The sequence below is a fragment of the Vicia villosa genome, linkage group LG3 (genome assembly GCF_029867415.1).
Source record: "Vicia villosa cultivar HV-30 ecotype Madison, WI linkage group LG3, Vvil1.0, whole genome shotgun sequence".
Classification (NCBI taxonomy): Eukaryota; Viridiplantae; Streptophyta; class Magnoliopsida; order Fabales; family Fabaceae; genus Vicia; species Vicia villosa.
Window position 1 is genome coordinate 48760966 of NC_081182.1, and position 16694 is coordinate 48777659.

Genomic DNA, 16694 nt, shown 5'->3' on the forward strand with positions numbered 1-16694 from the left:
CTTTAAAAAGTATGACAGATATTTTTAATACGGTCAACTGATGTTGTTTTTAAGATTATAGATGTTAAAGATACTTTCTCTCTGGTCTTATAAATTTATTAATGTTAAAAGATATTTTCTTTTTATTCTATTTTTAAAGAAAGTTAATTTTTTAAATCTATTGAATAATCAATGTATCTAATATATTATATAGTCTAGATACATTGATAATATTGAAAATCTTTCCAATATCAAAAAGAAAAAAAAGGAAATTTTTTTTATTAATTTAAACATTGAAGTTTTTAAAAAACTATAAAAGGGATCTTTACTTTAACATTTTATAGTTTTTAAAAAACTACAAAATGGATCTTTCTCAATAAATGGGTTAGATAGTGTGTTTCTTGTCAGAGAATTGGAGTTATAAGAATGGAAAAGTGTTGGTTAGTTGGTTTGTTGATTGTTTTAGGTTATATGTGCTTGTTGAGTACTTCTTTTGGAGTAGAAGGGTACCCTATTGAGGATTTGGTTGAGAGGTTACCAGGGCAACCCAATGTTAACTTTAGACAATATGCTGGCTATGTTGATATTGATGTAAAGCATGGGAGGAGTCTCTTCTATTATTTTGTTGAGGCTGATCATCTCCCTCACAAAAAGCCTCTCACCCTTTGGCTTAATGGAGGTAATAACTTATTATTATATTGTATTAAACATCATCTCTTTTAGAGCTGATTATAATTATGGGTGCTGACTTAATTTTTAGGTCCGGGATGTTCTTCTATCGGAGGAGGCGCGTTTAGTGAATTAGGTCCATTTTATCCTACCGGTGATGGACGTGGTTTAAGAAATAATCCAGAATCTTGGAATAAAGGTATTTATATAATTGTATTTTCATTTTAGAAGATTGGTTGCGACCGATTAATTCAACAGGACTAATTCTACTGTCCTTTTGTCGGAATCTCATTTAAAGGCAAAGCAAAGTTTGGAGAATAATTTGAGCATGCATTAATTTCTAAAACAATATTTTAACACAAATATATTATGTGTACTATTTTTATAGCTTCAAATCTTCTGTTTGTGGAGTCTCCTGCTGGAGTTGGCTGGTCATACTCAAATACAACTTCGGATTATACCAAAAATGATGCCTCCACAGGTATTATATAGTTATTATTATTACAAAAGAAAATTTTGTTTTTGACATGTTATATACTAATCATCAACATAATTCTTTAATTTATTTTCCACAGCTAATGATATGCTTTTGTTCATGCTAAAATGGTATGAGAAATTTCCTTCATACAAATCAAAGGAGTTATTTCTTACAGGAGAAAGCTATGCAGGTTCAACAATAACAACAATTATTTCCTACTGTTTTTGGTATTGACAATGATTAATTTTTATTTCATATTAATTAACATTTATAATGTTATTATTATTCAGGACATTACATACCTCAGTTAGCTAAAGTTCTTATTGATTATAATACTCATTCAACTGGTTTCAAATTCAATATAAAAGGAGTTGCTGTAAGATCTCAACATGTGACATATATAATTAATTAATTTACTCATTTATATTTTTGTTTTAAAAAATGAAAATTTAATTGAAGTAATCTTATTTTTTTTCTTTGATTAATTAGATTGGAAACCCTCTTCTAAATTTCAATCGTGATACACAAGCAACATATGAATATTTATGGTCACATGGAATGGTTTCTGATGAAATTTATCTTTCTCTTAAGAATGAATGTGATTTTAATGTAAGTTATGACAACTTATCTAAATCATGTAAAGATGCTATGATTGATGTACAAGGAATTGTGAGTGACTATGTAGACAACTACGATGTGATTCTTGATGTTTGTTATCCATCTATAGCTCAACAAGAACTAAGATTGAAAAAAATGGTACTTTTTCCTTTTTGTTTTTTTGGTCATGATGATATTTTTATTTTCAATCATTAATGAATTAATTATTTTATTTCAAAATTTAGGCTACTAAAATAAGTTACAACATAGATGTTTGTATGGACTATGAAGTTGATATTTATCTCAATCTTCCGGATGTTCAGAAGACTCTTCATGCTAATCGCACCAATTTATCATATCCATGGTCTCAATGCAGTAGGTAAGTATAAAATATAAATTCTTTTATAAATAATTTAACAATTATTTATGTGCAATGATAAAAACTAATCTTTTGAATTTTATGAATTTTTTAAACTATATTTAAGAGTTTTAACGTTTTTGGCATGTACAAAAATAATGATTATTGAAAAAATTCAAATTGTAATTAATTTACATATAGCCTCCTAAATTTTTATTCATTACTCATAAAATGTCTCTTCTTCACTTCGATGTTGTTGTTGCTGCTGCAGTGTTTTAGATTATTATGCACTGGATCATGATATAAATATCCTTCCAGTTCTGAAATGGATAGTACAAAACCATATTCCTCTATGGGTTTATAGGTAATTTACTTAACTTATTTCAATCTCTAACAAAATGTTATAATCAATTTAGTCTTCAAGAAATAATTTTTAATTTTGAAAAAAAAAAAAAACATAGTCCATACATGAAGTAGAGAACAAATAATTAATCCTCTAACAATAATTAAAAAAAGACAATTTAATTTTACAAAATAAAAAGTCTTTATATAACTTCTTCTTCAATCAATCATTTACTTTTGTCATAACACTTAACAAATCTTAAAAAATTCATACCATATCCCAAAAATGATACCAGCTGTCTAAAATAAAATACTTGTTATTTTATTCATATAGTTGCAGTAATATATGGATGTAGATTAAGAAATATAATAAAATTATCTAACTATTTACATAAATTATTATGACAGTGGAGATCAAGATTCAATCGTGCCATTATTAAGTAGTCGTACATTTATCCGTGAGCTAGCAAATGACCTAAAGTTCAAGATTACAGATCCATATAGAGTTTGGTTTCACAAAGGCCAGGTAAATAAATACATATTTTAATTAAAAAATAACCATTTTATGCATATTGAAAAATGATTTGAGTATGAGTCTTATGTATAGGTTGGAGGTTGGGTAACTGAGTATGGAAATTTATTGACATTTGCATCTGTAAGAGGAGCTGGTCACATGGTGCCATATACACAACCTTCAAGAGCATTGCACCTATTTAGTTCAGTTGTAAGTGGCAGGAGATTGTCAAACACTACTCAGCCTTCAATTATTGATGAAATCTCCAAGTAAATGGTATATATGGCGGGTAGATTTAGGATCTCTATTTTTTATACAAAAATGAAAGAGTTTATTATAAGAGATATAGATAAAATAATATGTATGGTATTTTTAAACTTTATTGTAGAGTATCTCTTTTAAAATGGATGTTTCTTAAGAAATGAAGAGGATATATAACGTAGAGAATATATTTTCTTTATTTCTTCTTTATATAAATAAATGTATGGTTTATAATCAGTAATGAAGATTTTGTAAATTATTAATAATTAATTATTATGGGTGAGTTTTAAAATGACAAGAAAAATATGTATGTGTAGTTTGTATTTGGGTTAATAGCCATTTACTCCTGTCATATAGGCTAGATTTGATTTTTCCCCCTTAAAAAAAATTGGGATTCGCCCCCTTGAGAAACTTAGATTCCAAATTGCATCCCCCTCATGCTGACTTGGCCATGGAATCTTCATACTTGACCTGCCAAGTGGCTTTTTTAATTTTTTTAAATCCACGTCATTTTTTATATACTATATTTTTTTTACGTTTTTTAAAATTGTTATTTTAATAATTTTTATAAATTATTTTTATAGAGTATTTATTAGTTTTTATGAATTATAAAAATTAATGTATGGGCCTAAGCCCTTACTTGTTGCATTAGAAGCCCGTTTATGGGAGTTTGTTTTTAATTCAAATGTGTGTGTGTGTGTTTGCTTTATAAAGACTCACTTTGTCTTTGTAAAAATCGCTGTGGAACTTGTTAATATACATACAACAACAACAACACATTTATGGAACAACAACACCAGTCACTTCATATATTCATTCTGCTAATTTATATGGAACAACAAGAGAGTGAAAGAGACATGTCAGTTACCTTTTGGTTAAGCTTCCAGAAGAAAGAACCTCTTGGGCAGTAATTTTAACATTAGCAACCCAAATAACATCTTTTCCAGTAGTCCATCTAAGAGGAACTTTGTAATTAACTGGTGGCAGAATCAAACAATTTTCACATTTCCTTTCTACCTCATTTCCATCAGAAACATTATAACAAGGAACAAAGTTTTCCAACTGAGAAGAATAAGTTTCCAATTCTTTCCACCTTGAAGCACCCTTAGAAAACTCACCAATATCCATCAAATCAGAAACAAGTTTCTCTTGGAACCTCCTATAACCATGGTAAACGCGACCTCTTGATGAAGATGACAAATTCAAAGTCCACCAGAAAGATCCAACAAGAGCAACAACAACTATAAAAACTAAACTAAACTTCATGAAAGCAACAACAACTTAAAACGGCTTCTCGGCGTGCCAACAATGAATGGATCGGATGCAAAACGATTCTCTTTATCCGAAAAAACCAATCTCAAAGGAGACCTCAATCCTATAGCAGTGTGATCTGAAGGACCCCTTTTATCAAAATCATCTTTTTGAACGTGACAGATATGGAATAATGGAGCAGGTGAGAGGAATAATGGAAGATGATAGTGCATGCAAGAAGATGTGAGAAACAATAGAAGAAGAGATGTAAGGGGTGAAGCATAGTGCAAATTGATAGAGTCCCACATCGAAAAATAGTTTCTAAATGCAAAAGTTTATAAACCCCTTCCACACAATACATTTCAAAACTTCATTTAATGAACTATATGAAATAATATTGGGCTTTAAGGCCCAAGTTAATATTTTAATAATAAATTTATAAATATAATTTCATAAAAAATAGGGTTAATACTACTTTACCCCCTGCCATATAAGCGAGATTCGGTTTACCCCCCTCTAAAAAAAAAACTTATTGGACAAACCTTGCAAAATAAAGATTCCATCAAATTTGACCCTGATCAGTTTTTTTGGCTAAGATTCTTAGAATCTTGCCTACGTGGCATTTTTGGTAGTGCTGACTGTACAGCACATTGCTTATGTGGCACAGTCAGCACTGCCACGTGGAATTTATTTTTTTTTTAATTTTTTTTTTGAAAAATTTTTTTATTAACTTTTTTTTAATAAAAATTTAAATTTTTTTTAAATTTTTTTTATTAATTTTGTTGATTTTTTAAAATTTTTTTTAAAAAAAATTAATATTTTTTTTACGTTTTTATTATATATAAATTATAAAAAAATTGAAAAAGAATTATAAAAAATTGGAAAAATTATAAAAAATTTACGTTTTTATTAATTTTTTTTTAAAATTTTTTTCCAAAATTGTTTTACTGTTTTTTTTATTATTTTTAAAATTTATTTTTATTATATATAAATTCGCAGGTATTTTCAAATCCGTAGGCAAATTCACAGGTATTGTCAAATTCGCAGGTAAATCCGCATGTATTTTTAAAGGTAAATCCGCAGGTAATTTTAAATTCGTAGTTAAATCCGCAGGTATTGTCAAATCCGCAGGTATTTTTAAATCCGTAGGTAAATCCGCAGGTATTGTCAAATTCGTAGGTAAATCCGCAGGTATTGTCAAATTCGCAGGTAAATTCGCAGGTATTGTCAAATTCGCAGGTAAATCCGCATGTATTTTTAAAGGTAAATCCGCAGGTAATTTTAAATTCGTAGTTAAATCCGCAGGTATTTTTAAATCCGTAGGTAAATCCGCAGGTATTGTCAAATTCGTAGGTAAATCCGCAGGTATTTTCAAACTCGCAGGTAAATTCGCAGGTATTGTCAAATTCGTAGGTAAATCCGCAGGTATTGTCAAATTCGTAGGTAAATCCGCAGGTATTGTCAAATCCGTTGGTGAATCCGCAGGTACTGTCAAATATTTTTTAAAAACGTAAAAAAATATTAAATTTTTTTTAAAAAAAATATTAATTTTTTTTAAAAAAAATATTAATTTTAAAAAAAAAATTAATTTTTTTAAAAAAAATATTAATTTTAAAAAAAAAATTAAAAGAAAAAATTCCACGTGGCAGTGCTGACTGTGCCACATTGCTTATGTGTTGTACAGTCAGCACTACCAAAAATGCCACGTAGGCAAGATTCTAAGAATCTTGGCCAAAAAAACTGATCAGGGTCAATATTGATGGAATCTTTATTTTGCAAGGTTTGTCCAATAAGTTTTTTTTTAGAGGGGGGTAAACCGAATCTCGCTTATATGGCAGGGGGGTAAAGTAGTATTAACCCTAAAAAATATTAATAGAAATAATTTTAAAAAATGTAAAAAAAATAAAAAAGTTAAAAAATATATGATACATAAAAAAATATTTAAAAAATGACGTGGATTTAAAAAAAAAACTAAAAAAGCCACTTGGCAGGCCAAGTGTGAAGATTCCATGGCCAAGTCAGCATGAGAGGGGGTGCAATTTGGAATCTGGATTTCTCAAGGGGGGAATCACAATCTTTTTTTAAGGGGGGAAAATCAAATCTCGCCTATATGGCAGGGGGTAAATGGCTATTAACCCTTTGTATTTTGAATTTAGAAATAGAAAATTATTCGTGAAGTATTCCAATAGACAGTTTGTATTTTTAATTTGGAAATAGGCAACACTTTGTGAAGTATTGTAGAATACGGAACAATACAACCTTGAAAAACGGCTGTTGTAGGGGAAACAGTGCAACGTTTGAAAAATATTGCTGTAGGCGAAAAACATACATCCTTATCACCAAAAATTTCAGACATTGTTCACTACATTCGAGTTTTCATCGGTCTTACGCAAACTCGATAAGATGATGAATTATCCTGTGTATTCATGCGTTCCAACTCTAAGACATTTGAGAGTGTTTGAAATACTTATAAGAAAAGTGATTTCGTTCACGATTTAGCCTTGATCCATTTGATTTAAATTATTTTTTCTAACAATCTTATAAGTATTACAAATAATGGTAACCGAGACTACCGTATCTAGAATCAAGAACATAATCGCTATTATATATTCGAATACGCTTTATTATTTTTAAAAATAAAATTTTCTAATAATTGATATTAAAGTAATACTTAAAGATATATAATAAATTTTGTGTTTTGCCAAGAGTGTTTATTAGTGCAAAATTATATTTTAACTTTTATTCTTAAGTTAATCAATTACATATGTCTTATGTAACTATCATATGTCCTGCAAGAAAAATTTAAATATCGATCCTAAAGGTTTTTTCTTTTCAAATATTTTTTTGTTGCAAACGGTAAGACAAACTTAAATTCAAAATTAACAGAGTCATGGTTCGAACACATGATCCTTCGCTCAAAATTAACAGAGACATGGTCACTAACTCATTTACCGCAAGGAAGAAAATTGATAAGATGCAGATGAGCGTACAAAATCAAACATAAAGCTACATGTGAGATTGAAAAGTGCAAGGCCAGATTAGTTGCAAAAGCTTACACACAAATAGAAGGTGATGACTTCAATGAAACTTTGCACCAGTGGCCAAAAAGAGCATCTAGTCAGATGGTTGTTAACAATTGCAGTGGTAAAAGGATGAAAATTACACCAAATGGATGTTAGATATGCCTTCTTACATGGAGAATTGACAGAAGAAGTATATATGAGTCCTCCACAAGGATATAAAGTTCCAAACAAAGATTTGGTATGAAGATTGAAAAAGTCATTGTATGGCTTGAAACATGCATCTAGAAATTAGTATAGCAAACTATCTCAATCATTGATAAAATATGGTTTCCAAGACAACCAGTCTAATCATAGTCTATTTACATATTCACATGGATAAATTCTTATTGTTGTTTTGATCTATGTTGATGACTTGATCATTGCTTGTAATGGCATTGAGGCTTGTGATTAGTTTAAGCAATATCTTAGTCAATGTTTCCACATGAAGGATCTTGGTTCTCTTAAATGCTTCTTCGACTTTCGGGACTCTTGATATTACTACTTGTACGATTTAGTACACTTGTTAAACTGCAATTAAGTTTTTGACGTCGTTGTCAGGTACTACCAATAATTATAGAGTTTTAAGTTGAAATTTTGTTGTTTTACAGTAGAATTTTTATTTTCACATTATTTTACTTAACTGACTTTTGTTTGATATTTGTATGCGAGGTGAAACCTCAATTAATTTTCTTTTTGACGCAGAAATTAAGAGAATCTTACATGCTAAACATAGGGAAGCTCAATTACTAAAGTAGAAAGAAATAGAGGGAATTCACCAAGTATAGAGACAAAAGAAGAACTAGAAGTAAAGATGGCAACAAATCCACAATCAAAAGTTGAAATACTTCTAGGCGATTATGGAGGGAGAAACACACCAGGAAGTAGGCTAACAACAGTTAATCAACTAGTGAATGTACCTCAATTTCAATTTAATCTAACAATGCTTCATCCACAAGAAAAAAAGTCATTCGCAGGTAAAAATAATGAATATGCTAACAAACACCTATAGAGATTCTTCATTAAGAGTTCAACTTTAAAAATAGAGGGGCATGCAAAAGAAGGAAAAAGACTCGGATGTTTCCTTTCGAACTATAAGAAGTCGCTGAAAAGTGGTTTTATTCATTTCTGACTAATAATATCACAACATGGGCAGAAATGGAGACAACCTTCTTCAATGAGTATTTTCCAACATCAGATTTTCTCAAGAAATGATACAAGATTATTAACTTCAAACAAAAAGATGGTGGATCATTGGGCGATACATACAAAAGATTCAAAAAACTTCTAGTTATGTGCTCCACTCATTATTTAGATCAATGGATAGCCAATATTGAATGATCATTCCCAAGATAAACATAATATTTACAATTTAAAAAATAAAGTTCAAAGGATTTTCCAAAAATTTTCACTTAGTAAATTGAATAGGCTCTTCTCCAGATGGTTTAGATTAACCATGTCAAAAATCTTATTAGGCCAAAAGTCTTACAAACTCGCCTACCACAATTACTTCACCCCTACATGGCTCATACTTTAGAGACTACGAGCCATCATATATCTTACCTAATCACTTCATTTTTTTAGGTCTCGTGTTTGAGAGTCTGTAGATAGATATGTTCATAATAGTCTAAGCTCACTTAGCATCAACAAACCCAATCCATTTGCTCTAAAGCATACTAAAACCCCAGGGTACCTAAACTAACATGGCCAAGGTGAAGCACTCATGGGTCATATCGACTAGCTCATCATACTATGTTGCGTGGGTGAGATAATCCAACTAAGAGGTTTAGGATAAGAGTCACACAGTTGAGACCTATACAGAAGAACAAGACAATGAATCATCGTGATAATGCACCCATAATGATGTAACTGCCATAACAATTAAGGCATGAAAGCTGGATTAACAAGTGTAACTATAAATATAACAGAGCAGCAGGACAAAGAATGAGACCACTTATTCACATATAACTCATAATGGATTATATGACTATGATTTTCAAAGCTAAAAAATGTATAATCAAGCTTTCAGTGCCCACTATGAATACAATAGTTTTCAAACTAGTATTCTATGACTCTTGCAAAATCACGGTGGCTCAATGTGATTTTTAACAATCCACCATAATCTCAAACATGCACTTTTCAGGGCTTGACCTTTGGAACGTGAGATCCTTACATGAGTGACATATACAGAGACATACATAGAGGAAAATGACAGATGGAGATCTAGCTCTTAACTGTTAAGGAAAATAAATTACTTAAATGTCTGAATGCAACCGTACAAAAAGTAATGAACTAAAGGGAGTACTTAAACGCCATTCTCTTTGTTTTTTATTCAGTGGTCTTCCTTTCCCTGCTTTCTCTCTGTTGACTCTCACGTTGGCTAAACTCCAAGTGCAATATTTTGTTTCCATATCAAAGGATTCAAGCTTGAAGACACCGTCGCCTTCAGCAGATGGATTATCTGAGTCATCTTCAGTGATATATTTCACATACATAGGTCTCTCCTTGAATCGGTCTAGGTCATCTGGAATCCGAACTATTCTTTCAACACCTGGTGAAGACACCTGAAAGAATGCATATGAAGATATAAAAGCTATTTGAAACAATATTGAGTAACATAACAAATCATCATTTCAATCCATCAGCACTATTATCTTTCAAAATCAAGAGGGATAACACTATCAATAACCTTGGACCCCAGACAACACATGGTTCATTTGCTCTAAAATTTAACTAATAAAAAAGAGTGTTGGAAAGTGTGTATTAGAGAGTGTGTTCCTACCACTCCTTCAATAATTTTCATTCAAACATGGTTTATTGTGATAATCACAAATTATATATCTACCTACAATATATGACAATGCAGTAAGATATTTGAGATGGTACCTACCTCCAAATTTAAATTCTCAGGAATGAATTTGGCAAGTTCTGCTTCATCCAATTTTGCTCTGTAAGTTGTAGAAAATGCTTCGATATCTTCCATGGTGGGGGAGCCGGATCTATTGGGCATAGAAATTCATAAATTAAGCATACATCAAAAGTATATAGTACCATGTCCAGTTCAGCGACAGTTTATGCAAAATGAAATAATTGCATTAGAGGGAACACAATAATGAAGATTGTTGATCCTTGACGAGTGCCTCTGTTGTTACATGTGAGAAATTCGTTATTGAGCAGTGCATGAAAGCATTTACTGTTTGTATCGAATTTGTTCCAAAGTCAGTAGTTTAGCCTAAGAACTTATCTTAGTATACTAGTACTTGGTATGAATGAAAGAAACAATCCTCAAATTAATGACGAACAACAAGAGAAAATCACCTAAAAGATAGATAAACCACTATTTGACATCATTTCCCCATTTCACCCTCTCACAGACACTCCTGTTGTTAATCCCAGACCCCCTACAATGCTATTGTAGCATATAGCAAGATAGCCGCTGTTGTAAAGACTAGAAATCAATGTGCAAAGTAAAAATAAATGCTCAAAAATAGAAAAAACACAACTAAAGAGACCTTCATGCTTAATAGTTAAATAACCTAAAGTACAGAGGGATAAAACTTAAACTTAGAAGAAAATCATATAAGAACTAACCCAAGAGTAGAAAGAACATAATGATTGTTTGCAAGCCAAAACATAACATAATGAAGAACATAATTTTACTCTTAAAAGAGTCCAAATTGGCATTTATACCCTTTAAAAAAGACAAGGGTTTGGAAAAAGGCTTAGAGGAATTTTGGCCAAAAAATAGGAAAATCGCCAAATGCATTGCACTGAACCATTCTACCGCTACGTTATAACATAGGCACACTCCATGGCAAATATTCAATAACACTGGTTTGTTTCTCTCTTAATCTAGTGGTTGCGGATCGAACCGTGGTTCTCCCACCCAAGTCTAGCACCAATCACCACTAGACCAACTAACGATTGGTATCCATCAGTTGAATTTGATTAAAACATTATTACTACCTATCTTCAATTAACTAATTCATACAATAAAACAACATTTTCTTAGAATTGCATCTATTTCTAAAACATCAAACAACATTGATGATGATTTCTTACTTGTTTGAAAGCTTTTCAATACGCACTTGAACTGTGGAATTGGCTAAAGTTTTGAAAGCATAGATTTGCAAGTCACCATCAAAAGACATAGTAACCTCTTTAGCAACTGCTAAGGCTTTTTTATCCCACCACGTTCCGGCAAGGGAAATTCCACCGCCGGCACCACCATCACCAGCCTTCAAAAACAACCAAAGTCAAATAAATTCTTCAACAAAATTCAGTTTTTTCATTCAACCACACAATAATTAGGTTTCGAGAAAAACTTACATAGGGTAGTACACTATCCTCTTCCTTGTCAAAGTACTCATCGTCTTCGTCTTCGTCACTGTCACTAACATCATCTATGTCCTCGTCAATTTCTGACTCTGTGTAAAAAACAACTTCAATTGAAAGTTTAAGAGGAAATAATTGAGAGATTTGCGGTAGTTATACCTACCGTATTCGAATTCATCATCTTCTTCTACTTCATCGTCTGATGGTACTTCTTCTTGTATAATGGTGGATTCTGGAACGGGCTCTGAATCAGTGTTTTTCTTCTTTGCGTGAGGAATAACAAAGGGCTTTATTGGAGTACATGGAAAGGTGAAAAATTGAGAAGACGAAAATTGGGTTGAAGAAGAAGAAGGGGCATAGAAAGAACTCCTACTCCTAGACCTAGTAATGGTGTTAAGTGGTGACAGTGGAATTCGACATGGTTGCAACAGGTTTGAAGCTTTAATCAAATCCATTCAGTTTTTTTGTTTTTTGTTTTTGAGTTTGTGAAAGGACAAGAAAGTGTGAGATATGAAAATTATTTTTTGTTTTTGGAGGGAATACAACGGGCCAAGCCATCCCCACATATCAAACCAGCGATAATTTATATTTGCCACCCCCAAATTTAACCTATCCCCATACGAGGAATGCTTTTATCATTATGCTTTTTTTTTTTTTTTTTAAGTAATGGTATTTACCAGATTTTTCGAGAGAGTATCGGATTTTTTGCGTTTATAGGAAGAAATATAGGATATTGTAAAAAAATACTGAATATTTTGAGATTTTTAGAAGAAATGTCGAAAATTTCCAATGAAAAAACATTGTTTTTTAATAATTATATGAAGAAATACCGGCTTTTTTAAATATTCGGTGCATGTATACCAAATATTTGTAAAAACTGATAACCTATAATACGTACAGGGAATTTTGAAAAATTCGGTACATATCAAATTTTGTGGATATTTTGAAAATTCTAGTAGGCAGTGGTGATTTTGTTGGCGCACAAGGTTGAAGATGAAGATGATGAAAGAGAGAAGAAAAGAGAGAAAATGTAACTAACTTTTACTCAATTGAAAAATGATTACAATGAATGATTCTATATTTCACTACAAAGCAAAAATGCAATATATACTAAACCCATATTTTGCCAAGTAGCTAAAGCCCGATACACGACCCAAAACAAACCAACAACAAACGCTGAATGTCCAATTACACTTCAACACCATCCCTTAATTCACATTCAGAGCTAAAATCAACAACATCAGTTTCATTCCTTAAATTGATGAAATGTTCAATCTTGACCTTTAGTTAGCACATCTACAAGTTGCCTCTGGGTGTTACGGTGCACAACTTCTAGCATTACATTCTAAACTTGATTCCACAGATAAAGAAACCTCATATCAATGTGCTTGCTTCTCCCATGCAGCACTGGGTTCTCAACAAGGCTTATAGCTAAATTGTTGTTAATCATTAGGTTCACAAGCTTGCTCACCTTGATCTTCGGATCTTACAACAAGTTCACCAACCAAACAGATTGACAAGAAGTCAAGACACCATCAATATACTCATCTCCTCATGTTGATAAGGCAACCATAGGTTGCTTCTTGGAACACCGAAAAATGAGACTTCTCAAATATTTGAAAAAATATTCATAAGTCAGAGTTTGAGTAGCACATCAATTATGACTCACATTCAACACCGGAAAGAAACAAAACTCCAAACTTCAGAGTCCCCTTAATATACCTTAAAATTCTAATTGCAGCTAGGTAATGTGATCATTTTGGTTTGTTCATAAACATACTTATCAATAAAGTACTCTGATTAATTCAAAAACAAGCTATACAAGGCGATCGCTAGGATCCAGCCCAAACAACATCAAATAACCGAAAAAAAACCAAAGAGCTCTAGCTAGTAAGCATAAGCTTCGCTATATACTCTCTCATCCTCAAATTGTACCACCCCATGTAAACTATCACTTCTATAACTTTCCCTACTATGTCCCTATCTTGAGTATTTGTATTAAAACTATTTTCATTTCTGTATCTCCACACCTCATATATACATTCAGTTATTGCTAGTTTCAGTAATTTGGCTCTTTTGCTCTTCCCTTTGCAATTCGCGATCAGCCAAGGAAGTTCCCTATCCCACTCGCGGGGCTCATGCTTCACATTGATCCAGTTAAGGACTTTCCTCCAAATATCCTTAACCATATGACACTCAAAAAATAAGTGTTCCTGAGTTTCTTCAGCAGTACAGAAATTACATGTACTATGATCAATCATTCCCCACTTCCTCAACCTGCATTTTGTTGGCAATCTTGAGTGGCAAGAAATCCACAATTGAAATATCGCCCTTGGTCTTGCAATATTACCATACATCAAAGCTTTCCACATTACCTGGTTGTTATTCAAAATCAGTGCTTTATAACCCTCCTTCATTCTGAAGTTCTCACTGTTCCATATAGCCATGTTTCTAGCTTTTTCCCTCATCTGCATAATAGCCTTCATTATCCCAATTGCATAACAAATGTCATGTCTGGTATTATAGAGACGTCTAAGTGAGCCAACCAAATATTTAAAAGTTGTAGCATCAACATCATAAACCTTTACATTAAAATCTAGCTTGTGATTCGTCTCAGCAGATGTGATTGCAGTCTTGCAATTTGTTAGCTCAAATTTCTTCAAAAGTTCAAGTTCATACTTCAGCTGATGCAAAATGACACCCTTCTCAGAGTACAAAATCACCATCCCTAGAAAATATATCATATTTCTCATATCACTCATCTCAAACTCATTCACCAGCACCTTCTTGAACTTAACTATCTCATCATAACAACTCCCTATTAGCAATATGTAATTAACATAGAGACACGTCAAAATCATATTGCTTTCAGAGGTATGCTGAACATAAACTCCATATTCCATTTCACACTTTCTGAATCCTTGAAGCTTGAAAAATGAATCAGTCTTCAAATTCCAAGCTCTAGGAGCTTGCTTCAACCCATACAAGCCTTTATGCAACTTGTACACCAGCCCTTCCTGATTCTTTTTCACAAATTCTAGAGGTTGTGACACATAAACTTCTTCTTTTAAATGACCGTTCAGAAATGAAGATTTAACATCCAGATGTATCATAGGACAATTCCTATTAGCAGCTATAACAATCACCAACCTGACTATTTCATGTCTAGCTACATGTGCATACACTTCAAAGTAGTCTAAAACACATTTTTGAAGAAACCTCTAGCTACTAAACTTGTTTTATGTTTGCCAATTGATCTATCTAGCTTCAACTTTATTTTGAAAACCATTCTAACGCTTATGACTTTCTTCTCCTTTGGAAGCTTAGTAAACTCCCAACTCTTACTCCTTTCTATAGCCTTAAATTCTTCAGATTTCTTTCTTGAGTGCTTTTCTGTATTCACAAGTTCATATTCTACTAACATGGCACACTGGATGAATTCACCTTCAGAGTCTATTTTAGTATCTCGTAACATGTCAAACTCTACAAATCGTCTAGGTATTTGTCTTATTCTTTGTGGTCTCTGAACTTGTTCTGAATATTCTACAGAACTTGGAACAGTGTTAGCTTCTGGGCCTCCTCCAGAAACACTACCTTCAGAAACATGATCACCTCCAAAATTTTGACCATCAAAGTTTGGACCACCTTCAGAATCTGGATCACTTCCACAATCTTTGTCAGTGTCACCTTCAGAGTCGCCTTCAGAATCTGATTCACCTTTAGAATCACCTTAAGATTCTAATTCATCTTCAGAATCACCTTCCAAATTTCCTTTAGAATAACCTCCAACACTAGAGGGTCAACCACCAGATTCTGGATCATCATCAGAATCGGGATCAGAATCAGATTCACCTTTAAAATCAGAATCATCTTTTGACTCTAACTTGTCTTCAGAGTCTCCTTCTGACTCTGCCTCATCTTCAAAATCTTTAGATTTTGAACCATCTTCAGAAGTTACATTTTTGTTTCGGTGTGATACAAATATATCAAAAGAGGGAGAAGAGGATGGTGATGATGTTGTTACAGAATGAAGGTGAGGAAGAGGAAGAAGAAGAAGAAGAATAGGGGAAGGTTGAGGAAGAGGAAGAAGAGGAAGACACATTCCACAAATAGAGAGAGAGAGAGTGTGCGTGTGTGTGTGTGTGTGTGTGTGTTAAGATTGTGAAAAAATTTGAAATTTGAATTAAAGTAGACACTCAAAGAAGAGAAAATAGAAAAAGAAATTTAATTTGGACCAAGTGACATCATCAACTCATTCCAACCTAATGATCAAAGACAAAAAAACAGCAACCATATAATTGGAATATAAGTATATGACATCATTATTCATTAGTTGCAAAAAAAAAAATTTTGGACACAAAATGCCCTTATCTTGAAGAGGTGGCCAATAAAGAGGCCAAGGTAGAAAAATATTTTCCAAAATCTCGAATTTTCTTATATGGTAGATATTTATATAAAATAACAAATTAATATTTTTAATATATATATATATATATATATATATATATATATATATATATATATATATATATATATATATATATAAATTATTTCCAAATGATATAATATATAATGAAAGAAAATTATAGAATCAATTATTTCCAAATAAAGAAAGAATAAGTTGTATATATTTCTATAAATAAAACAAATAGAATCTTTATTTACAAATATTTATTTATTTTACTACAATGGATTTCAATTCCAAATCAAGATCAAACTCCAATATCTCAAAAGTTTTTCCAGTCAAAAAAATTCTTTTTTCAAAACAAACTAATCCAAATCTCTATGTTTACAAATTTCATACACTGAATCCAATTTTTTTTAAAATTTAATAAATGTTTTACTATGAAA

At 31.7% G+C, this 16694-nt stretch overlaps 3 protein-coding genes across 3 annotated transcripts; 1 reads left to right on the plus strand and 2 right to left on the minus strand.

The window, feature by feature from the left end:
- The first annotated feature begins 405 nt into the window (after positions 1-405).
- On the plus strand, positions 406-3259 carry LOC131655661 (serine carboxypeptidase-like 42). The gene is made up of 10 exons (XM_058925495.1): positions 406-658; positions 740-847; positions 1037-1129; positions 1224-1316; positions 1417-1502; positions 1616-1882; positions 1969-2102; positions 2353-2445; positions 2832-2949; positions 3031-3259. The coding sequence occupies exons 1-10, from the start codon at positions 406-408 to the stop codon at positions 3208-3210; spliced, it is 1425 nt and encodes a 474-aa protein (XP_058781478.1). The 3' UTR covers positions 3211-3259.
- A 6368-nt stretch (positions 3260-9627) lies between these two features.
- On the minus strand, positions 9628-12350 carry LOC131655662 (uncharacterized). The gene is made up of 5 exons (XM_058925496.1): positions 12007-12350; positions 11838-11935; positions 11571-11746; positions 10399-10507; positions 9628-10072 (listed from the first exon to the last, which is right to left on the minus strand). Exons 1-5 carry the CDS (start codon positions 12296-12298, stop codon positions 9764-9766), a joined length of 984 nt encoding a protein of 327 aa, XP_058781479.1. The 5' UTR covers positions 12299-12350; the 3' UTR covers positions 9628-9763.
- Positions 12351-15039: 2689 nt separating this feature from the next.
- Positions 15040-15945, minus strand: LOC131658007 (uncharacterized). Its single transcript, XM_058927346.1, has 2 exons — positions 15651-15945; positions 15040-15551 (listed from the first exon to the last, which is right to left on the minus strand). Exons 1-2 carry the CDS (start codon positions 15943-15945, stop codon positions 15040-15042), a joined length of 807 nt encoding a protein of 268 aa, XP_058783329.1.
- Between the last annotated feature and the right edge of the window lie 749 nt (positions 15946-16694).